A 24,959-nucleotide genomic window follows, 5' to 3' on the forward strand; every position below is an offset into this window, starting at 1 on the left:
TGGAATTGTATTGGTGTGGGAGTTATGGTTTTCAAGGGGGATAATATGTAATATCTTCTCGATATGGTCCTTGTTTAACATTGAGAGGGGCTATAAATATTATTCTGTAATGCACTCTCTCTAAGGTCCCTTATTTAAATTAAAGGGCGACATTGAAAATAGGGGTGTAATCTTCATTTTTGGCCTACTCTCATTTGTATTTTACCATGACTAACTTTATATTTAGTTTGGTATTTATACACCCACTCTCATTTCTATTTTGGCCACGATTGACCTTATATTTATTATTGAGTTGGTTATCCATATACCCACACATTCATTTGTTGGCCATGATCGACCTTATATCGAGTTAGGTATTTTTAAAGCCATTTTCATCTGTATATTGGTGTCGACTAACCTTATATTGATTTGGTATCTATACATCCACTCTCATTTTTATTCATTATTTTCTTCGGTGCCCTTGTTCAACTTTAAGTGAGAATATTGAAAATGGTGTAAACCTCACTTTTGATCACTGTTGACCTTATATTGTGTTGATGTTTGTAGCTTGTGCAGACACTTTTGCACAAGCTTAAGTATCTAGGAATGCAAAAGTTGCCCAATGTTTCTTTAGGATACTTGCTCAAGTATCGAGTAAGTTGTCTAACTTATGTAAAGCACATAATTAATTATGTTGGCTATTGAGCTAAAGAAACTTAGGAAAAATAAAGTATTTACTTTAGTGATTATGTTTTAATCTCAACCATTGATCTCAAGTGAAGCGAGATCTAATCTTAGGCATCCTCGCTTTCGAGATTAGGGTTAGGGATTTAGCTCAATGAGAAGCTATAAAAGCAAGGCTAAGGAGAGAAGAAAGACACACCATACAACACAACATTGAGAAACAGATTTTTTCAAGTGAGTGAGATACTCAAGCATGCCGGTTGGAGGAAGCAGTAGGGGTGCAACATAGGAGATCCAAATCAGCCAAATAGATCAAGGATAGATCTAGGGCTTGATCTGCCGGATTAGATCTAGGTATGTTGTATGTATATTTTGCTTAGTTTGACCATTATTCTAGTACAAGATCCCAAGTAGGTTCTGATTAAGATTTAGTGAAGAACTGATTTGGTTGGGGAAAATTTGTGTGTGAAATGTGATTGAGATTGATTAATTTTTAATAATTTTCTTTTGCTGAATATTTTGTTAAGAATCTAGTTATGCCTTAATTCAATAGATCTGTGATAAATCCTCTAGGAATTAATTGCCAAGTACTAGGTTTAGAAATTAACATATTGTGATCATTATTTCTAGGTTTGGCTATGGTAGTCCTTGTACATGTAGGTTCATAATTCCTCTTGGGGAACCACCCCACTCTTAAGTTCTGTATAAATACACAACTATCATTTGCAATCGATCTTCATGTGATTTTTTTCATTCTTAATAAAGTGATTTGCCTAAGGGCACCTATCCAGAGTTGTACTTGTTACCACTCAAACCAATAGGGGACCTAAAAGGGGTTCCTATGAGGGCAACTGCTAGGTTAAGGGCAACAGTGGAGGCATAACCCACTGTCACCACAGCTAAGTCTCCTTGCTCTTTAAAGACTTTCATCGATGGGAGGAGTCCCGGTAGTGTAGGGATTACTTGTAAAGTATATGTCGATGGATAAGTGAGAAGTGACCATGAAAACTCTTTCCCAAGGATGGAGTGAAGAATGGAACTTGCTTGCTCTTTAAGCAAGGGACTTGGTCCACCAGGGGCAAGGGGTGAGGATTTGAGGGTTTGAGGAAGAAAGGATAGGCTTATAAACAAGGTTCTCAATCCCTATAATCCTTGGGAAACTTGGATTCCCAAATGGTCCTTGACAAATAATCTTTATTGAGAAGTGGGACCACATGGGGCCAAGTGGACCTAGCCCAAGTTCGAGGATGGAATGCAGCAACCAATGATGTTCATATCCTGGACAAGGTGAGGGGAAAGGACCAAACAAGAATATCCTTTAGATGGTTGAATTGATCCTATCAAGGTCTAGCCTTGGGAATGCTTAAGAAACATTCGTTTCTAGAGCTAGGGCTTGGGATTCCTGGAGATTCCACCGTTAGAATTGCCTCAAATTTAGAGGAGAGGGAGGGGACCCACCAACACAGTAGCCTATAGGAGATCGAAGTTTTCTTTGGGTCAATTCCCATGAAATTGATGCCCTTGGTAACCTAATGGGGCTAGACCTGGGGGAAAAGGGGAAAATGGTAAAAAGAGGATTAAAATGATGACCCCTTTAAGGGACCAATGCCTAATTCACTTGGGGATATGGAATCAAGGATGGTGATGAGTAAGGACTTGGTTTCTTGATTAAGGAGGCCCAAAATGTCAACTTCATCCGATGTTGAGAGAAAGAAAAGAAAAGTGATCTTCAAGCATTTATACTTCAAACCAAACAATGCAAGCTTATTGAGAAAAATAATCTCTAGGACATTTCATTCATATAACATTGGCCCATACATTAAATTAGCTAAAACATGCTCAATTCTACATTTGAATTATGCAACAACTAGCCCTAATTTTAGCATTATGCAACAACAAGAATAATAACATCAAAATTCACTTACAATGTTATAGAGTATATCCAAGCAACATTTCGTTCACAAGACAAAGCTCCAAGACAAGATAAATAGCCCAAATCCATACGTCAAAATTCATCCATCTCCAGAAAATATCCTCCAAGGAAAAAATGTGAAGTTCTTTATGATTAGAGAGATCCCAAATCAAGTGACGATACAAATGAATGTACCTAACATCAATATATAGCCTCCTAAGGAGTTCGAATTAGCATATGGGCCTACATTAGCCCCTAATGATAAAATAATGTGCAAATAAAACTCCTATTGGTGACAAACCCACCAAACTAGCTCAAGTGTAAAAATAAGCCTCACAAGGGGCTAAATAATAATATGTACATGTCGTGGGGCACTCCAAAGGCCTAATAATATCCTGAAGTGCCATATTGAAGAATAAATTCCTCAGAATATGATGGACAAGGGGGTGGTCCCTTGTTCCCCACGTAGTAGACCTATGGTGCTCCTAGTGGGTCTGAGGGCACTTAAATGACCCCATGGGTCTCCATATGAATCAGAGATGCCTGTAGATCCTTTGCAAGGGTCCAAGTGGCGGAATGAATGCTGCCATGACATCGTACAAGTCCCGTGACACTTGCCAAGAGTGTGGGGCTTCTTTGGGGGCCTGCTGGGCATAACGTATCAAGCATATCACCATCATCCCAAAAATGGATCGCTAGTAGTCTTTGATCATCCATGAAAATTCGTGGAATGCTGTCTGCTGTTGTGGAGGCCCATGGCTCTCTATGCACACACTACATGTGCCAATGTAGACCTTTGGGGGTTAGGATCCCATCTAGGGAGACCAAACCCAAATGGAAACCACTTGTAATCCTACATAAGATCCAATGCATCCCCTAGGCTTCTGGTACAACCAGTCATTAAAATAGTCGGGTAAAAGAGCTTACAAATCATGGATGACAAAGTGGGCGCTTCATAATGGCATGCCCTTTCGTAGTGGGCTTTGACATGTGCTAGTGTCTCGGTCTCCAACATCCAAAGGGGTTAGCCAAGTACCTTATTAGGTGGTTTCAGCCCTTAAAGGGGATAGTATGTCCAAGGTACATCCCTCTAATGGGGGTGGCAAGTGATAAATAAGTGGAATGGAGTAGGGAATGAGAGGGGCAATCTTGCGCCACATATTGGGGCATAGGGGAACTCCACACTTGGGTATGTAATGTGTAGGAGGGAGCAATCGTGGTACACGAGGTGCCCTGACCTTGATTTTTCCACCCCTCTTTATATGCCTTTTGCCTTTTATGAATTTTTCTTTAATTAACTGCGCGGGGCTCAAAGGACAAGAGCATGATGTGTAAGATATAGCAGTGATTACCCCCTTTTAGGTAGGGCGGTTCATTTCCCTCCAGGGGTTGGGACAATCATGCATTCCTGAATGATAAAGGAGGCTCATCTAGGGCCTATGGAAATCGGGTGATGACCATGGATTGGGGTAGAGCTCAGTATTGGCTTTTGCCCACGTGCTAATTATTTTGTCCCAACCATCTTTTGCATTTTGTGGTACAATTTCCTGTTAAATGTGGCCAATTATCTTTTTTCTTTTTCTTTTAGTTGTTTCAACCTTCGGGGCATCATTCTAGGCCTAACCCCAAGGTGGGGGGCAAGGGGATAGGGAGGCCGTCCCTATGTGGACCCAGGTGGGAGAAATGATGAATGGGGTATAATGAGTGGAAAGGGAGTAATATATGCGGATAAAGGAGCGAGACCATGCACCCAAAGTCGGGGTTTCCCAAGTAGTACCACCATGGAACCGAATGGTCGATAAAGGAAATCCCACGGGACTAAGATCCAAGGGTAGCAACCAAAAGAGATCAAGGGGACAAGGACACAAACTAAGTCCACTCTTTCTGCCAAATCCCCCCTATCAATCCACACCCAAAAATATCCATGATAAGTAAACCCAATACTCAATTACCAAATGACAAGACATACCTTTAGATTTGGGAGGCCCACCTTCAAACATACGATCAATATAGGTGGGTGAGGCCGCATGGCTGGCTCAGGTGGCAGAGAAATGGCACAACGAGCTAGTAGGAGGTTGCAAGGGGCTGTTGGATGCCGGCTGAGGCTCATCACGGAGAAAAATTTCTCCTGGGGACATCGCCCACGAAGTGGTTGGTCAGTAAAGAGTCACATGTTGCAATTAAAATAGTGTACTTAAGTGGAAGTGTAGATGGTTTATAGTTGCAAAAGACCCGAGGCTATTGTAACCAAGACGAAAAATTGGATTGCCAGCCTCAAAAACCAAATGCAATGGTAACAATAAGCTATCATGGTAAATACATTGGGGAAAGCATTCCAATACCCATGACGAGAAAATGGGTTCCCAGCCTTGACAACCAAATGAAATTCTAACAACAAGCTATCATGGTTAATGCGTTTAGGCAAGTAGTCCAATACTCAAGAAGCACATTCTCACACTCAATTGGACTCACCTGCAGTATAAGAAAGAATAACATGAGAAGTGCATCAAAGTGCACTCAAAACGCTCAAACACTGCTTCAAAAGGTGCTTCCATTCTTGCTATTTATACTTACATTTATGGCAATCAGATTTGGACTATCAAATATAGGGAATTTTTCCAAGTCTTGAATTTTTTTTGCTCACTTTCTTCAAAATGGAAAAACACCTCTTCCTCGCCTACTTTGGTGAAGTTGAATTTACTAGGGTAAAAGCCCTAAAGCACCTTGTCCACTAAAAATTCAATAGGACATTTCTTAATATGACACCGTTCATTCAGTTGAGAAATGAAACCATATTTTATAGGGATGATCTGGAATTTAATACCCCCACACAGTTTGTGGATACAATCCATGTCAAAACATGTCCTTAAAAACATCACCCAAAAAGGCATACCCAAATTAATCTATGTTGAATAAGAAATTTCAATAATTTGCATCACATTTTGCACATTGAAATTTTATATGTTCATGTTGTTTTCCATACTTTCAACACTTTTATTGGATGTAATATTTTTAGTATGTATTCGGTTCCATATAAAAAAATACCAACAATTCTAAGTAACTTTGGCAACAGCGCAACAATTTATTTACATATAAATGAACAAAAAAGGTGAGAAAGTGAATGGATACTTGTTTGCAAAATAGGGAAAACAAGTCTATCAATCTCACCTAGTAAAAATAAACATAATTCCACATGAGACTCACATTCATGCCAACAATGGATAAATTGGAACATATCATAAATTTTGCAAGCTCGGAGAAAGGTAAATGGGAAGGTTAGATATATCCCATATAATGAAAATAATTGGCTTCATTGTGGTCATTCCAAAATGTAAGTCTGTAAATGTAGTAGCTGCATAGAGAGAAAACAAGAACTCCACTTCATAGATAAGAGAATTCACCCATCTAACACATATTCTTACCACTCCCCCAAATTATGAGTAGTGAAAGAAAACAAGAACTTCACTTCATAGATCAGAGAATTCACCCATCTAACACATATTCTTCCCACTTCCCCAAATTATGAGTAGTGTTGTGACCTAGAATAGAAATAAATGCATATAACTCAAACTCCCTCTCTCTGACATAGAAATGTATATGTATAATAATTCCACCTCGAAGAAAAGGTTTCGAGCTTAATGGTTTGTACCAAAATAAAATTAAAAATAAAATTGAATCAATGAATATTATTACATGTTTCTTTAAAATGTATTTATGTTTAACTAATATATTTATTCTTTTAATAATAATAATAATAATAATAAGAATAATAATAATTAAAAAATAAAATAATAATTTAGTTATGTTTTATGATATTGAGATGTATGATAAAGATGTAGTTTTGATATGTTTATCAATGTTTACCAATTGTTTAATTTATATGATCATCCTAATTTAATTATAATTAACTAAACACAGTTTTCAATACTAAAATCATAAAACCATACATCTTTATAATTTGCAGACTCGTTTAATTTATATGATCATCCGAATTTAATTATAATTAACTAAACACACTTTTCAATACTAAAATTATAGAACCATACAACTTTATAATTCATGGTGCAATTTGAAGAAAACAAAAAATTCGTATCATTTCTTGTTTTTGTATTTCTGTATTGTATTCTTTCATGTGGGCATGATCTTAAATTAACCTTTTATTTCCTAAAGAAATTTACTTGTATTTTTATTTCCCTCTTAATTTATCTTAAATTAATTAATTATAGAAAATATCATATCAACACATATAATATTAGGTATGTGGTATTAAGTCGTGGTATTGGCCCATGGTAATATAAGAGGAGTTATTTACAAGTTAAGAATTTCCATGATAAACTGAATAAATGAATATTGTTACATATTTTTCTAAATGTATTTATATTTAACTAATATATTTACTCTTTTAATAATAATAATAATAATAATAATAATAATAATAATAATAATTTAAAAAGAAAATCACAATTTAGTTAATTTTTATGATATTGAGATGCATAATGGAAATTTATTTTTGATATGTTTATCAACGTTTAGTGTTTACCAACCTTTTAATTTATATGATTATCCTAATTTAATTATAATTAACACACCATACTTTTCAATACTAAATATAGAATCATATATCTTTATAATTCGCATACTCGATTACCTAGGGAAGTATGTCGTGATTTTAAAAATAAAAATGTTTTCCTATCAATTTCTATTTCTTGTTTTAGTACCTGTGTATTGTATTATTTCATGTGCACATAGTCTTAAATTAACCTTTTATTTCCTAAAGAAATTTACTTGTATTTTTTCCCGCTTAATTTATCTTAAATTAATTAATTGAAGAAAATATCATATCAACACATATAATATTAGGCATGTGGTATTGATAAGTAGTGGTATTGGCCCATGGTATTATAAGAAGAGATATTTACAAGTTAATAATTTCTATGATAAATTGAATCAATAAATATTATTACATTTTTTTTTTAATTTATTTATGTTTAACTAATATATTTAGTCTTTTAATAATAATAACAATAATTTAAAATCACAATTTAGTTAATTTTTATGATATTGAGATGTATAATAAAAACGTATTTTTGATATATTTATCAATGTTTATCGACTATATAATTTATATAATATTTCTAATTTAATTATAATTAACTCAATACACTTTTAAATATTAAAAAATAAAACCATACGTCTTTATAATTCACAAATTTGATTACCTATAAAATCTCGGTGCATTTTAAATATAAATATATTTTCCTATCAACTTTTTGTTTTAGTATTTATGTATTATATTCTTTCATACACTGTTGATAATATCGGCGATATATCGGCGATATTCGGAAATATCGCGATATTTTCGGCAAAACGATATATCGCCGAGAAAATATCGCGATATTTTCTGTTTTGAAAATATCACGATATTTTCAAAATATCGGCAAATATCGGAAAATATCGGCAAAATATCGCGATGTTTTGAAAATATCGGCAAATATCGGCTATATTTAAAAATTTGAAAAAATTATGCTTGCCGATATTTGCCGATATTTCGCCGATATTGCCGATAAGATATTTTCTGGACCCTCGCCGATATTTTGCCGATACCGATATTTTCAACATTGCTTTCATGTATGCATGATCCTAAATTAACTTTTTTATTTTCTAAAAAAATTTACTTTCATTGTTTTTCCCTTATTTCGTGTTTATTAAACTAGATTACCTACGAAACCATGCTCCGATTTAAAAAATAAACATGTTTTCGTATTAATGTTTTGTTTTGTTTTAGTTGTTTCAACCTCCAGGGCATCATTCCAGGCCTGACCCCAAGGTGGGGGGCAAGGGGATAGGGAGGCTGGCCCTATGTGGACGTAGGTGGGAGAAATGATGAATGGGGTATAGTGAGTGGAAAGGGAGTAATATATGCGGATAAAGGAGCGGGACCACACACCCAAAGTCGGGGTTTCCCAAGTAGTACCACCTTGGAACCGAATGGTCGATAAAGGAAATCCCACGGGACTAAGATCCAAGGGTAACAACCAAAAGAGATCAAGGGGACAAGAACACAAACTAAGTCCACTCTTTCTGCCAAATCCCCCCTATCAACCCACACCCAAAAATATCCATGATAAGTAAACCCAATGCTCAATTACCAAATGACAAGACATACCTTTAGATTTAGGAGGCCCACCTTCAAACATACAATCAATATAGGTGGGTGAGGCCACATGGCTGGCTCAGGTGGCAGAGAAATGGCACAACGAGCTAGTAGGAGGCTGCAAGGGGCTGCTGGATGCCGGCTGAGGCTCATCACGGAGAAAAATTTCTCCTGGGGACATCACCCACGAAGTGGTTGGTAACAATACCCTCTTGTGCTTGAGTTTATTTCTCTTTCTAGCGCAGTTGTTTTTGGGTTCTCTCTCTCTCTAGGGTTGTACTCCTCATCACTGATTTCCGTTCAAGTGTTTTGCTGTTCTAGTGCTGGTATTTTCTTTATCTTTATTACAGGATTTGGGTTTATGTTGGTTCTGTTTGATTCTCCAACGATTTCTTGTGAATCTCAACATTTGTAGATTAGTGATAGAACTTCTTCCGCACTCCTACTATGTACTTCAGGGAAAATTTTAAGGGTGAAAATTTATCTTAAAGTTTAGAAACCTTGGTGAAACTTACTAGCCTCTAATATGCAAGCTATAAAAATTTTGGTGATATTTTTGTAAAAAATATTTGAATTTCCAATGATATTTTTTATTTTTATATAGTCTATATTTTTTTTGCAATTTTTATGATAAATTAATTTTATACTATAAAATTTGGCTGAATCATTTTAGAAAAAATGGAAACTGGTGAATATTTAAAAAAAAAAAACATAGAAAATTAGTGCATGTGTGAATATTAACCCCTAAAATTTTCCCTCTTGCACTGTTTGTACTTCTGAGTCCCACTGATCTACCACTGTGGTGATTTTGTTGGGCATTGATAAAATTATCTTATATTATCGCCCATCAACCATGACTGACATTAAGGGTCTCTGACCATCTAGTGAGGCATTTTGGTTCAATCTAGAAACAAAAAGATATGCACTAAGTGAAAGTCTCTGACACCTCCTACAGAGACAGAACCAGTCTTTAGTAGTATCACCTTGATAAAAGATGATGCTTGAAAAATATCAAAGGTCCACAACTATAAAATTATCAGAGTATATAAAAATTTCCAAATTTTGATCTACATTTTTGCCTTGCAAGGTGTTTCTGTGTTGGGACTTTTCCTTTGATTTATCAGCTTTCTATGCCTTTGTTGGGGTTGTAAAACAAAGTTTTCTTTTTCCTGGGCTGCTTCTTCTACATCTCTGAATCTTGTTCAGGTTGCGCTAGGATTTTCTTTATTTTTAGTTTATTTTTCGATTCTAATTTCTTTGTTTTCTTTCTTTTTTCTTTGTTAGTTTGTCATTGTCCCCAGTAATGCAAATCTTTCTGTTCTGTCTGGGGATAAATAATGCAGTTTGGATTATAAATTATACTTTTATTGGAGGAATCCTCCTTGTTTCTGTTTCTTTCTGCAAATGTGAGGTACCACTACTCATGAATTCTATGGTAGCCCAGAGCAAATGGCAGTGTTGTTGTCTATGCATGCGATTGTAGCGTGGTTGCTTTGGAGAGAGCTCGAGAAATGGTGGATGCTGCAACTGGCATCGCTGGAACATGCCGATTTCATGCTTTCTATTGTGATTTGTCTCTTGAAAGTTTTCCTAGTTGGCTGTGCTGTGTAACTTGTCAAGAATCATTCCAAGCTCAAGCAAAGGATAACCAAAAAGGTTGTTAAATGTGGAATATTGCGAGAATACAGTTTAGTGACCTTTATTGCTGTTTATTTCACAATTATGTTGCCTTATGTTATTCCCGATTTATTTGATACACGGTCATTGACTGTCCAGGAAATGATCATCCTGTTACTGGACTTCTTGTAACTGAGGATCACAATACCATTTCTCATGGCGGACAAAACAAAGAAACTTCTGATAAGGAGCATATGCAATGTTGCATTGGTGGAGTGGATATTGTGACATTGGTAAGTCTCGTGAGTAAAATCATTTTGTTTGGAAATTCTCAAATTTGTTCTAATTTGGCTTGATCACCTTTTTAGTAAAGAAATTCTTATCTTTAAAGTAGATAACATGTAGCTGAAGATGTCCCAGTGAGATTTGGGTTGTGCATACATAGGGAAAATGATTGACATACTCCATATAGAATAATTCTCAAGATATCTTCAAAATCATAGATTTATGTCCAATCAGAAGCAGCTTTAAAAGCCAGATGACAGGAATGGTCAGCATACCATGTTAATCTTAAATTTCTTGATATAGCTGGCATAATAACTAAACACATACAATCTTCAGAAAACACAAGAGAGAGAGAGCCTTTGGGCCAAAATGAACTCATCTGAGCTCTTAGTTTCTCACTATATTTTTATTAAAAACCCTTTGATGAAAGTCGACTGAATCAAACACATTAAGGCCCATTTTTTTAATTGCTGGGATTTCCACTACTTGCTAATGGCGGCAAAACTGAATACTCGAAATAATAATAAAAATTAAATAATAAAAGACAGCTACATTGTTAAAATTGGCAACTAGGGCCAAACACCATGTGGGTCATCTTATTTATGGCAGCTGATATTTTTATTGGATCCCTTTCATTGAGAGGTGTAGGATTGATCTAAAGATCATCCGATTCCGATAAGTATTTATGAAGATATGAATTTATTTGTGTTATAAGACAATTTGTCAAGTCGGCGAGCAACTTGTGTAGGCTCAGAAGCTCAATAGTCATGTCTATTCATCATCTATGTTTTAGTATAAATAGGAGAGGACTTGAAGTCATTTTGGAGACATAGTCTTCATGTGATCTCCTCCTCTCCACGTCTTTGGGTTTTTGGTGAAGAAGAGAGACAACAAGAGTATACGCTGGCCTAAGATGATGCCCTAGCTGCAGTACGTTGCCCTAGCCGCAGTGAATATGACCACAGAGAGGATGATGCCCTAGCCGCAGCCAAATGGAGAGCTTTAGCCGCAAATTGAAGGAGATCTATCTGCTGTCTTGGGGAGCTCCAATACGCAGTCTAAAGAAGCCCTAATCCGTTGACTAAAGGAGGCCCTAACTGCCGTTGAGAGGAGCCTAATCCACAGCACGGAGGAGGGCCTTATACGCAGGTCAAGAGGAGACTTAAACGCAACGCAAATCCTAGCTGTAGCACTTAAGATTGCCCTAGGCCGTAATTCATGGAGGTATATACACAGCAACAAGGGAAGGATCTAGCCACCATCAAGCCGCAGTCATCTAAGGACCTAGCTGCTGTCATAATGATGCCTAACCACAGTCAAAAGGAAGAGCTGAATAGTGTAGGTATAGAGGCCTGTTTTGAAGAGGCCTAATGCTGTCTTAGAAGAGGCCTAACGCTGTCTTGAAGGAGAAGTGTCATCGCTGTAAAGGAGGCTCCCACAAATTTAGAGGAGGCCTGTTTTGGGTTTGATACATGGGCTGTAAAGCTACAGCAAGGCTGTGTGGTAGGCCGCAGGCCATACCACCACAGCAAGGGACAACATGGGCAGTTTTGGAGTCTTATTATGCCTTACACTTCAGCGTGAAGGCAGAAGGTTCACACCAGGGAAGGCTGCTGAGATTAAGGATTGTTTGGATGACTGTTTGAGGGCTATTGCAACAGTCTGAATCAGTCACCATCACAACAGCAGGAACAACAAGCATGCAGGGGGCAGCAAGCATAATGGAGCAGCAAGGTACAAGCATGATGACACATGTGACAGCAAGCTATACATGGGACAGCTGCAAGCATGGTAAATCTTGGACATCAGCAAGTTCAGTGCTAAACACTGGGACAGCAGCTGCATGAGGTCCAACATTATGATGATGGATGTAACAAGGTGAGGTACAACATGATGACGAGATGCTACACTATGATAGGTGAAGGAGTCACCTTGGAGAATCAGTTGAAGCAGCATGTCTTCGACTGATCTCATATAGATATAATAAGTCAAAGTGTTGACTTCCGATGTAAATTTACTATCTCTCTCTCTTTCTCCGCTGAACTATTGAAGAACATAGAAGAAGAATTTATCAAGGGTTTCCCCACATTGGGGTTTGTCCCTGGCTAGCGCCACATCTTGTGTCCTCTTGTTTTGGCTTGTCTTCTGCGATTTATGTTTATGTTCTATCTGGATTCTGCAGTTTACTTTAATGCTGATGTGATTGATAATCTGGAAAAGATATGGAGCTAACTATGAAAATTGAAATAAATTGCTCTAAGCATAGAACATACCTAAACTTAACATACATTGATATCAAATGTTTGTGCTTCTTCCTAGATCGTATCATTTTTAAAATACCATTCACTGCAAAATAGGAATGGATGCAAAATATAACGAAATTCAGCCCCAAGAGAGTGATTGGATAAAGCTGATTCAAATACAATATAATACATTCCAGTCATAAAGTCATAACCTTCTGAATCTTTGGCACAGGACGAAAATGTCAATTAAGAATGAATCTCATAAACAAATGCCTTGGTTATAAGAGCAGTTCTGTACAGAGCTTGCACAATGCACTAATATTCCAACTTCTAACTCAAATCATGAGGAAATAAATTATTCAATGCCAGATAGGATTTGCTAGGAGAAACATTAAAGTTCTAAGCTAAACAGCTTGCAACAGTGTATCGTTTAAGTTCACCTAATCCCAAATATCATTTTTAATGGGTGGTGTGTTTCACAAAGAGGGACTATTCCAAAGGATTAGATGATTTCAAGCTGCCTCTGCAATGATTTGACAACCAGAATTGTACATGCTTTGCCATCTACAATTCTTTCGATAGTTTTAGCTGGACAAAGCTATGGCTTAATGCTGTAAATTAGCTACAAACAATGCTGGAGTCTGGAGTTGTCAGAACAATCCTGGATGGCTTCTGAGTAACAAAATATTTTTGTGCCCACTAATCACTTTCAGAGTTGTTATTCCAAAATTATGAGTAACTCTATCAAACCAAACCACAATACGTAACTTATTTATGTGATGCTGACAGCTAGTCTTCATCAAGGTGGTTTTATTGTACAAAAAAGACTCAGAAAATGGCTATGATGCTATATACAAAAGACTGCATAGGGTTGCAAAGATTTGCATATATGAGGCCTTGTGATGTGGTGAAAATATCTGAAACCATGGACTTGACCCTCGCCTATATGAGGCACTAGCAGGCTATGGACTCGTCCCTTAATTTTTTCTGTTCAAGGTCTGTGGCTTGCAAACAAAATTGTTGACAACCATGTCAACAAAAACCATTGACCTAACAAGCACAATATTGAGGAAGGTTGGAGAGATCATCTGGGGATTCTTTTCTAGAGAAAGAACCTAGAAGGATGTTTGCAACAAAAAGTGTTGTCACTTAATCGATGATATCATCCTCTTATCCAGAGTCTTCTAAAGTTCTAATATACCAGAATATACTAGAATAGCTAGCGTCCACACTATAAGTTTGTGTAAGAGGTGTTGACTGCTACGTGTCAACAACCCATAGCAGTACACCCCCTTTTTTTGCAAAATGGATAGCATCCGATCTATGTGTCCGTGTTGTCCAGCTATCATCATCAACCTGATTATCATGTTATAATGTAAACCCATTCTGCATATATGTGATGTAAATAATCTCAGCAGATCTGTGTCATGTATTTCATTGCCTAGGTAAATCTATTTTTCTGGTAACAATCTACATTCCAAGAGGTTTTTTGTCTCACCGATCCATTCTCAGATGATCGGCAGAGTTTTCCTTCAGCCTTACCCCAAAGCCGGAATGAATTTTGTCACCAGGATCTTAGGTGATTTCTAGTGTTATAGATCGAGTCTGTGTAAAAGTGATTTGGGAATGATCCTAACTATTTGGTTAGGTTATTTTATTACAAGTTGCTTAGTCTGCTGGATTATGTTTGTGTTGCAGAACTGGGAGTCTGTGAGGGTCTTTTGCAAATGGGTTTTCCCCCTTGAGATGTAAAAAATGTAAAAATCATGATGTAAAGTGTCTTGAGGGTTAGAAAAATAATTTATCCCCTCATAGGTCCTAGGTAAATTTAAATTTTCTAGAGGTAAAATTCATGGATCCTTTAAAAAATTAAATCTTAACAGGTCCAGGGACTAAGGTTAATTGATTATTTTGCTAAATTTTATGCCTTGGGTCCCTGGGGTTAAGTCAAAGTCAAAGTTTTGAGGAAATAAATGCAAAATTTTAATTTTTGAATTTATTAAAATGCATTTAATTGAAAAATTCGAAATTTCCTCAATATTTAAAATTTCGACGGATGAGATTAAATAAATTTTGATCCCCATCAACGATCAAGATCACTTTGACAAGGATCACTCGAACTAGCTGTTGGGAGATTTATCTTTAAATAGGAGGTCAGTTGTCAGTTGAGATCATTCGATCTTTGAGTTGTGTGTTAAGTGAAAGCTCTCTTGTAATCTTTTTTCATGAGCAATAAAGAAAGACTTTGGGGTTAATTTCTGCTGGTGTTACTCTTCGTGGAAATGTTGTAAGATGTTTTATCTTTATGCATAGATTTCCTTTCAACCATTGATGATAGCTTTATGAAGAGTGATTTATGCACATGTATCTTGCTTGATCACTGGGGTTTGAATGGTAATTTAAGTTCTGAATATAATAGCAGGTATCTTTATTAAATCTGGATTTTGTTATCGTTTTCTCGTTCTACGTTAATGGTTAAATTGAGTTGTGCAGGGAATTCTTGATTTTTAGATCATTAGGCGTTCGGGGAAGTTTTCAGTTGGACCAGCCAACTCCCGATTAGTATTTTCTGAAGAGCCCAGTTTGATTAAATCCCGAGCTCGTCATAAGAAGTTTCATTGTTGATGCATGAAGGGTCTTGGGCGAAGCACCTCCGTTTCAATTTAAAATTAAAAAAAAAATTTCTATGCTAAATTGATAAATATGGCTTTTCAGAGCCTCAGATTATCAGATCCGGGAGGGGAGTTGGACTCACACTCACCAAATCTCGTAGATCTGCTACTCCTGTGCATAGATCTGTAATTTTTTTTAATTTGTCTGACTTAGGGTTTCTGGGGTTTCAATTTTTTGGTATATCAGATTTCTGGGTGTTTTTGTTTTCAGGAACAGGTTGCAGATCTGAAGGCAAAATTTGATTTTGAAGCCAGATCTAGGCCTTGGAGGGTAAGATCTGGCCTCAGAACTAGCTCTTGCAGAGGCATTATTTCTGCGGTCCAAGGGTTTTAAAATATCTTAAATCTGGAAATAGTTTCACAGGGGTTTCAATTAATAAATCTGAAGCAGAACATAACATCTTAATCTGGAAATTTCTGGGTTTTGTTGGGTTGTCCTCCTGAGGCTTTTTCGAAATCATTTTGAATTTCTGTCTTCTGCCTGGGGTTTTCAATTTCTCTGCTGTAGAAAAATTTTGAAATTTTCTTTAAGGCTGAAACCCTCACTTGCTCATCCCTATCCTATACGTTGTTGTCCTTACACTCATCAACCCACAAACCCTGCGGCTTTCCTCATTGATCCCTCACGCAGTGCCATTCCCTCCTCATGCGGCTCCATCTGCCCTTCTCATTTCCGCAGTTTCCTTCAACGTTGCTCTTTCCCTTTTGCGTCTTCACTCCACGCTATCCATCGAGCTGCCATCTACGCTGCCATACTCCCTTTTGTCTGCAGCCCTCCATAACCTGCATCTCCCTTCACCGCACTCTCCTTGCGTGCTGCCACAAGCTCCCTCGTAGCTATCTCCTCCACACATCCTTGCCCACCTGCGTGCTGCCTGTCCGCAACATTCATCGCTCTCCCGCAACTCTCCAGACTCACCCACGCATACCCTTCTACCATCCTCATCACCTGCACTCTACCTGGAAAACCCACGATCATCATGCTCTCTCCCCTCTTTTACCACATGCATTCTTAAAGCCACGTCTCCCTTTGTTATCTCTCCCTCAAATCCATTCTCTAAACCCTTCCACGCTGCTCCAAACCTGAAAACGAATTTGTTGAACCTGTGCTTCTTCTCCATTCCGCCGCAGCACCCTTCCCCTCATCGCAACTCCGTCCTTGTCCGTGTTGAGCTCCACCTCTCCACGCTTCAAACTTGCGTCGCTGCTCCTTGTTGCCGCCGTCTAACCTGCATCAGAATCAAACGATCAAACGCGTGAAGTTTCCATCGACCTGCTCTTCATTTCCATCGTCGAACACCTGCCCAGCATATACAAAACGCTTAGATTTTTTTTGTATTGGCTTTTAGGTTTTAGTCAATTGTTTAGCATATTCGACTTTCCCTTTTAATTTTCATTTGTATTATTAGGATTTGTTTTTTATTTTTATTTTTATTTATTTTTTGATTGTGATTGTGTAGTTTAACTTTGGTTTCTATTCCTTTTCTAATTTTGAGATTCGTATTTTATTTTCATTTTGATTTTTCCCTTTTTTAATTTTAAATTTACTTTTGTTTTCATTTCCTTTTTTATGATTTTGATCATTTTTAAAATCTAAAAATCCTAAAAAACATCTAAAATATTTAAAATCCAAAAACATTAAAAAATAAAAAAAATAAAATAAAAAATTTCTAAAAAAGGGACTTCACATTACTTGTGACTTTGAGAAATCCTAAAGTATTAAATCGAAATAAATTTCACATTTAAAGATTTTAAATTTTTTTATGTGGCCTCTGGCCCATTAAAAGAATTAAAAAATTATTTAATCTTTTGATTTACTTCGGTCACATTAAGTCTAGTTTCCTAAAACTTAGCACGTCGAGAAATTCTCCTAAGGAATAATTAAGTTGTCAATTTTTATTTCCTTCTTCGTGTCTTTTTTGCTAAGGATAAAATTTGAAAGAAAACTTTTGTGGTATCAACATTTCCTTTTTGCTATAGTTAAATGTGGTTAAATTTTTATATCTAAAGATTAACTATTTGAAAGTGGTGAATTTCCTAGATCTGGGTCATTAAGCATAATCATCTAAATTCTAGGATCTGAACTGGTTAGCTTTTAAATTTCGTGGTTGATTAAGGTATTGGTATCTCTTGAAATTTATTTGCTAAAATATCTTGCATCTATTGAAATTGATCGTCATTGCTTGAATTATTTGATCTGTGATTACATGTTAGATATATTGCGAATATTTTCAAGCGATTATTAAAGATTTTTATTGTGGAATTACAAATAGATCTCATTTTCCTAAGCAACAGTAGCTAATCAATTACTTGATCATTAACTCCATAAGGAATTGGTATTAATCATTTAAAATCAAATCAAATTCTAAGCCTTAATTAAGTATTTGATTGCCTCGCTGTGTCTCCCGAACCGGTTGATTCCTAGCTGGTTCTCCTTCATCCCATTTCTCCATAGGGTCTACTGCCCTTAGCTTGCTGTAGGGAGAAATCAGGGATCAGGGTGACAATCCCCGATCTGAGCATTGTTGTGGTGCCTAGACAATCTGTGCGACAACAAGAGGTATTGATAATTGTGGGACAGAAAGCAGAGTGCAACAAAAAAGACTTGTGCTTGTATACATCAAAATGAGCCAAGGAGTCAAGCTAATGAACGAAGAAAAGTTGAAGAGCAGAAAATTAAAATTTACTGGTCAGGTGGCTGTAATCAAGGTTAAAGGTGCAAATCTGAAGATAGCATTGTAGTGTGACAACCCCTACTGAAGAAGGGCAGTTTGTATAAACCAAGAGTTGTTATTGGCAGGTCCAAGAATCTACAAATTGCTGAGTTGGTGCTTAGCTAGGAGATTGCTGACTCCTGTGGGTTGGTTCCCATGAATTCTATTGAGTTGGTGCTTGGCTAGGGATTGGTGTCTCCCATAGGTTGGTGCCTACGAAAGTTGTAAGTCGGTGCTTACAGAGGATTGGTGTCCTCACGAATTGTTGTAATAAATTGAAGATTGTTTACAAGTCTTTCTTTTTCAAGTTTTAACTTGCACTTTGATCTCTGTGTTCATATATTGTGAATAATTGTTTATGTGATGTGAATTTGGTTTCAAGATTAAGTGCAAAATTGAAAAATAATGAAATACTGATTCACACCTCTCAGTGTTTCCAACAAATGAACCTAGAATCTATGATACAAATGATACTAGAACCATCTCTCCTAACATTTGAGGCCAAATGGAGAAAGCTCAAAATGGATATCTATTTGGAAGAAGAATTGGAAGAGGAGATGGGTAGGGTGCTGTGCTACTGCATCGAAGAAAGAGCTCGTTGTTATGGTCTAGAAGATATCATTAGACTATTGGTTTCTGTTGATATGAGGTTTGGACTGGCAACACTGCTAGGAGATGGGTAGGGTGCTGTGCTACTGCATGGAATAAAGAGCTCGTTGTTATGGTCTAGAAGATATCATTAGACTATTGGTTTTTGTTGATATAAGGTTTGGACTGGCAACACTGCTGGGTTCTCATGGAAGTACAAATAGTCTTCCAAGTTCGCACTGATCGGGGGTTAGGGACAAGATCGCTATCCATCTCTCTCTTTGTGCCACTAGGAGATGGGAGCACCATAAAAAAGGAAATTATTTGCCAGAGGGAAGCTGGTCTAGGATATGGGTGTGGTTGGAGGATGAGGGAGTGGAGATGGAGGGCGTCTTGTATTTATAAGGCCAGACATCTTTGAATTGGTTACTTGAAGAAATTGCCAAGAGTATCTAAATGGAGGAAATCGATCCATTGTAATACCAACAAATGCCAAGAGATCTGAGACTCCCACACACAGTAACAAGTGTGACCAAGAGGATTGGCTGATCTAATGTACTCTGATGAACAATAGGCCGAGTATGATATCTGTCTTATCCCTTTATTGAGTCAGTGAAATTTCAAATGTAGTGTAAGAGTGAGATAAGATCTAACATTGTCTCAAGCCTAAAGGGCCAATGAACAAAGTTTGCAAGGATGAGATGTGTTGGAGGATTAAACAGATGGACGTGAAAACAACCTTCCTCATTGGTGTGGTTGAGGAAGAGCTTTACATTGAGTAGCTGGAGGGCTTTGAGATGCATGGGAGTGATTCCCATGTTCGCAGATTGAAGAGAACATTGTATGGACTCAAGCAGGCTCCTAGAGGGAGTGTTGAAACTGTAGCATGGTAGGTGATTCTGCATTGGTTAAGTGCCATGACAAGCAGTGAATCACCAAAATTCTCTCACAAGAAAATTATTTAATTATTTCCCTAGTTTAGATCTTAGGCATAAAGTAACTAATTAAATTTTCGACTTTATTGGCCAACTTTTATGAAGTTAAAAAGGTCAACGAAAGATTATATTGTGACTATAGATCTCAAGTGTGGAGATGTAGTCTCAGCCCTCCATCACTTTGGAGATTAGGTCAGGAATTATAAAGAGGGAAATAGGCTGTTGGAGAGGTAGATTGATTTAGCACAAGTGATTGGGCTTTCAGCTGAGAAACAGGAGGTTGAACTGACAGCAAGAGAAGACAGCAAACAGGTTAAATTTCAGGGGTAGCAAACAGGCTGAGTTTGGACAGCAAGAAGGCTGAAATTCCTAGGGCTGTACAGGCTGAAATTACGAGGGCCACACAGGCTGATATAGTTGGGCAGTATAGGCTGTATTTGCCGAAGTCGTACAACAGTATTTTCTGGGTCGAATAGGCCGCACATGGTAGGTTGTGACAGGAAAATCGCTGAGTATTTTTGTTCATGTAATTTTTTGAAGTGTACACTTGCTCTAATCGAAATTTCTAAGCTGAATAGAAGCCCAAAGTTTGCTGGTTCTCCCCACATTGGGGTTTCCATGGTAAAACCATGTCAAAATATTTTTATGTGCTTGATTTTCTGATTATTTTATTTTTGCTGTGCATCCTGAGTTAGGAACCCAGTGTCTTTGGTGTCATAAAATTCAGAAAGTTAATTTTTATTTCTGTTTTGAGTACAATTTTATTGGGCTTACAATCTGATCTGGGATTAAGAAACCTAACATGCGACTCAGGGGATAAATCATCCTCGAATCCAATGTGTTGTTAGGTCTGCTTAGCAATGGGTTATTCCATATCTGTTGACCCTCCAATAGGTGATCTGAATAATCCAGTACTTCCTCCTCCATGCTCAGCCTATATTCCACTTCTGCATCTTTATTGCTGCCTCATCACCTCTGCTCTTCACCTTCTAGTATTTATGCCTTGTTAGCATGTAAGTAAAAATATATCAACATACGTATGCCTTTACTGCTTCTGTTGTTTTCAACTCTCTTGTGTTAACTGCAAGCGAAACCTTATCCACAGCATCTTTTTGTTATCAAGGCTTTTTGTTGTTTAGTAATGAGCAAGCCATATCTATTTTTCAAAGAATGTTTTAGGTAAATGAAAAATAGTTGTTACTTTGGTAAAGAAATCTAGACTTGAGAACTGGAAGTGATTTTTTCTGAATGACTCTTTTAGTATTTTTCCAGAGGAATTGACTGTTATCTTGTTAATGTTCTTAGTTGTGTAACTAGTCGGCATCTGTTCTGATGTCTCCTTGACGTATCATAGCTGTTGGTGAAGAAAGTGACATTTCCTTAAAAATATAGGCAAATGACCAGTGAAGAGAGTGAAAATCCCTTGCAAAATATAAGCAGCTGCTCAGTGGTGTAGCCATTACTAGGATGGCAATATGTACGAGTTTCATGTTGCTTACTGATTTGACCATGTAGAAAGAATTCCAAGGAAATCCTTTTTTATCTACACTCTAGAAATTAAATTTTGGGCTTTGGTTGCAGATATTCACTTTGTCTTCAATTCCCCTTAAAAGAATGCCACATCTGATTAAAGAATGCTTATCAATTCTGAAGCCTGGTGGGATGTTATTCTTCAGGGACTATGGTAAGTAGTAAATTAAATTAACACAGTTTTTGTGTGGATTTATCTATATATGATTAGAAACATCGCAGTATGGAAAACTTTTGAGTTGAATATATGCACATAACAGTCCAGAAGCATTCGCATTTACATAATGAAAGTACCATTTTCTTATACTATTAAAAAAATGTCCTCTTTTCTGCATTTGGACAGGACTGTATGACATGACAATGCTGCGGTTTCCCCCTACCCAAAAAATTGGGGAGTATCAATATATACGTGGTGATGGCACATTTTCATATTATTTTTCTCTGGAAATTTTGAGGGATATTTTTACAAAATCCGGGTTCGTTGAGGTATTAGAAACCATAAAATTTAAGCCCTTTAAAATTGCATAGTTTATTGTCATTTGAGAGCTTACTTGCTCATGCTGATGGTGGATTGTTGCAATCTTTCTTTTTAATAGATAGAGTGTCGGTTCTGTTGTGTACAACTGCTTAATCGGAAGAAGGGTCAGAAAATGCGCCGTGTGTGGGTTCACGGGAAATTCCAGAAGCCGCTGGCTTAGTTTGCCAACCAGCAGAAGCTTCAAACTGTGGTAAGATTGATGCTAGTTCTTCTGTTGACCAGGTTGATGGTCTCTGCTTGCAGCTTCAAATGACTAATACCCTGATGGAATGATCACTCCTTAAACTGACTAGAGATACAATCTGTCAGTGAACTCGACTTAGTGATTGGCTATATTGTTCGAAAATCACTTGAAATGTTTTAAAACGAATGTCAAATTCATTGGGTTTCCTTAGATCATTCTAATGCATGGGACAAATGACTGTTAAATGTATTTTGAGCATTCGTTAACGGATATTCTAGGCAAACAGAGAGTGGACACAAACCCCTCTTATCATATTTTTTACGCAAAATATCTGTACAGTTTAACATTGGATATATCGACAAAATAAACTTTTTCCACTTGCTATTTTGTTTAGCTTGGAAAAATGAGAAAACGTAGCCAAATAGCAAATATTAACTACTAAAAATTTCCTCCATGTCAACAATCATTTAGCAAATGACTCATTTTTGTGTGCACTGAATGGAATTTGGTTGATGGTGCTCGTGCTTGTTTGGACATTTTTTTACAGCCATGGGCATTGTGATTAGTGACCACAAGGAAAAATTCTGGTTGGTTGGGTTAATCTCTCCCCTAAATAGGATTCCTCCATTGTGGACATATATTTATCTTGAGTGACAATGAGTTATTTAGGCATTCCATTTGGGGTGGGGCTATATTTCTGGTGTTTATTTTGGATTGGCGTCTTTGTTGGCTTCAGAGTAAGCTTTATGTTTGGCATCATAAGGACCTCTTGCTTGATGGGCGTTGACAATTATTGAATGCATTGTCCAGGCCACACATGTATTATGTATCTTGTTGGTTGCCTAGTAGGGCTTTGTTTCAATAACTATAGTAGCTTTTGTTGTCATACTTGTGGTCAAAGCATGGTGGAGAGAGGATCCATCTTTTGGTCTCATGGGATGTGTACTATATCCAAGGATGAAGGGGGCCTTGTCTTGATTGATGTTGCCACTTAGGGGAGCATTCTTGTTGCCAAGTGGTAGTGAGGTGGATAGAGGGTGCTATGGTGGGTTTTGTTTCATCATAGGATGATGATAACACATCATATCAACAAGGTACAATGGGCTTTTGATTCATGTTATATCATCTCTTCCCCCCACGCTAGTGCCCCTTGTTACATGACTAGGCCTTGGATATATTGAGGAGGCTCTAGTTGATCCAGATTGGATCATTATAGTGTTTATCATCCATCTTGTTGCTTTTAGGGGGGAAAATTAGAGAAATTTGCTTATAGGAGTATGTTAGCTGTAGGACCTAGTTTGAAGAAATGGGGTTAGAAACCTTTTGAGGCTAGTTTGAGGGCTAAATGTTAAATTTGACAACTCAAGGATGAATTTCTCCTAGAAGAAATCATATATTTCAGTTTTGTTTGAACCACCTATAACAAAATTTTATTTCTAAATTTCTAATATGACTTTCCAAAAATAGTAAGTCACATCTCAATTTGGAAGTGACTTTCCAAAAATAGAAAGTCATGTCTAAATGATCAATGATGATCTCGACATATGGAATCCACTTTAAAATCAAATCAATCATGATTGTACAAGTCAAGAATTAATATTTTTATCCTTACTAGTATTATTATTATTATTATTATGATACTATTATTTATAAAATAGTCTAAAGTCATTCACTTTTAGTGGATTAATAAAAACAAATTCTATCATGGAATAAGTAAATTAAATTGAGAATCTCTGACTTGACAAATCGAATCTCTCTCTTGGAATAAAATAATAACTCATCACTTAAGAGAATGTAACTCTCCCTCACTAATTCATTGTATGACAAAAGTGTAACTCCTCATTAAATGCATTTGTAACTCCCTCAGTCAATTCGATTTGTAACTCTCACCAAATATTCTCTCATGTCTAAGTGTAACTCTTTCTCTATTCTTGGGATGAGTTCACTTCTCTTCAAGTAACTCCTCTCTCACGGAATTCAATTTTCGTATTATTGGCTCAAAGCATGAATTCATTTTGTAACTCCTCTCCTTTCTCATCTATTTAAGCAAGAGCAAGTGAGAGTTGAGAGTAATATGTTCATTGTGAAGGAGAGCAAATGTTGAGTGTGTGCAAGAGAAGTGTGAGAGCTAGTGAATAACAAGAGCAAGGGAAGTGCTAGAGCAAGTGTGAATGACATGATCTGACTAAGAGGAGGAGATCTTCAAGCAAAGAGCAAGTGCACTTCAGCTGCAAGTTGATCAGACATTGGTGACTTTATTCATTTTCTCTCTCTCTGTACTTTGTTGAACAATTGAAGTGTTGGGGAATGTGTAACTAGGTTCGGCCTTCATAAGTATGAAATGTATTTTTGTAAATAATAAAATGAAAATAAATTATTATTGGAGCATGGGTTTCATGCTCAAGTTTTTTTATTTTATAGGTCAAGCACCCATTGAGTGCTTCTAGCTTAAAGAGTCATTGTCATATATTGAAGACGCTATGGGCACATTGTATCTTGTAAAGAAAAATTTATTTTGTCTTTAAAGTGTCGAAATACCTCCAAGATCAAGTCGGCCTAAGAAGCTGTCAAGTCAACCTACATGAAGAGCCACACCTACCCCTTGGAAGAGCCTATATATAGAGAGGAACTCATCCTCCATTAGACACTCTCTCATCTCCTTTCTATGCGAAGAATAGGAAGAGAAGAAGTTGAAGAAGAGGGTACGAAGAAGAGGAAGTCAAAGAAGTTGAAGTTGTTGGGCTAGATCTCTCTCTCTTGAGAAGGTCGAGGTTAGGGTTTCTCCGCTGAGACTATCTTTTGGTTCGATCTTGGAAGAAGAAGGAAAGGCAAGCAAAGGTCTCTTAGGGTGTCTCATTAGCCCTAAGACTCAAGGAAAGGCAAGCAAAGGGAAGAGAAGGCTATTCAAGGGAGATCAAAGTCTC

At 37.0% G+C, this 24,959-nt stretch overlaps 1 protein-coding gene across 1 annotated transcript in view; it reads left to right on the plus strand.

Annotated features, from left to right (window-relative positions):
• Window positions 1-22,365, plus strand: part of LOC149148961 (Methyltransferase family protein) — a 101,997-nt gene extending 79,632 nt beyond the window's left edge. The window contains exons 4-8 of the mRNA XM_089440363.1: window positions 10,174-10,385; window positions 10,506-10,639; window positions 21,365-21,467; window positions 21,657-21,799; window positions 21,910-22,365. Coding sequence (XP_089296489.1) covers window positions 10,174-10,385; window positions 10,506-10,639; window positions 21,365-21,467; window positions 21,657-21,799; window positions 21,910-22,011 — 694 coding nt within the window. The 3' untranslated portion in view covers window positions 22,012-22,365. The remainder of the gene's footprint in view (window positions 1-10,173; window positions 10,386-10,505; window positions 10,640-21,364; window positions 21,468-21,656; window positions 21,800-21,909) is intronic.
• The last annotated feature ends 2,594 nt before the right edge of the window (window positions 22,366-24,959 follow it).

The sequence above is a fragment of the Pinus tabuliformis genome, chromosome 9 (genome assembly GCF_031772625.1).
Source record: "Pinus tabuliformis cultivar Carrire ecotype Pingquan chromosome 9, CPIR1, whole genome shotgun sequence".
NCBI lineage: Eukaryota > Viridiplantae > Streptophyta > Pinopsida > Pinales > Pinaceae > Pinus > Pinus tabuliformis.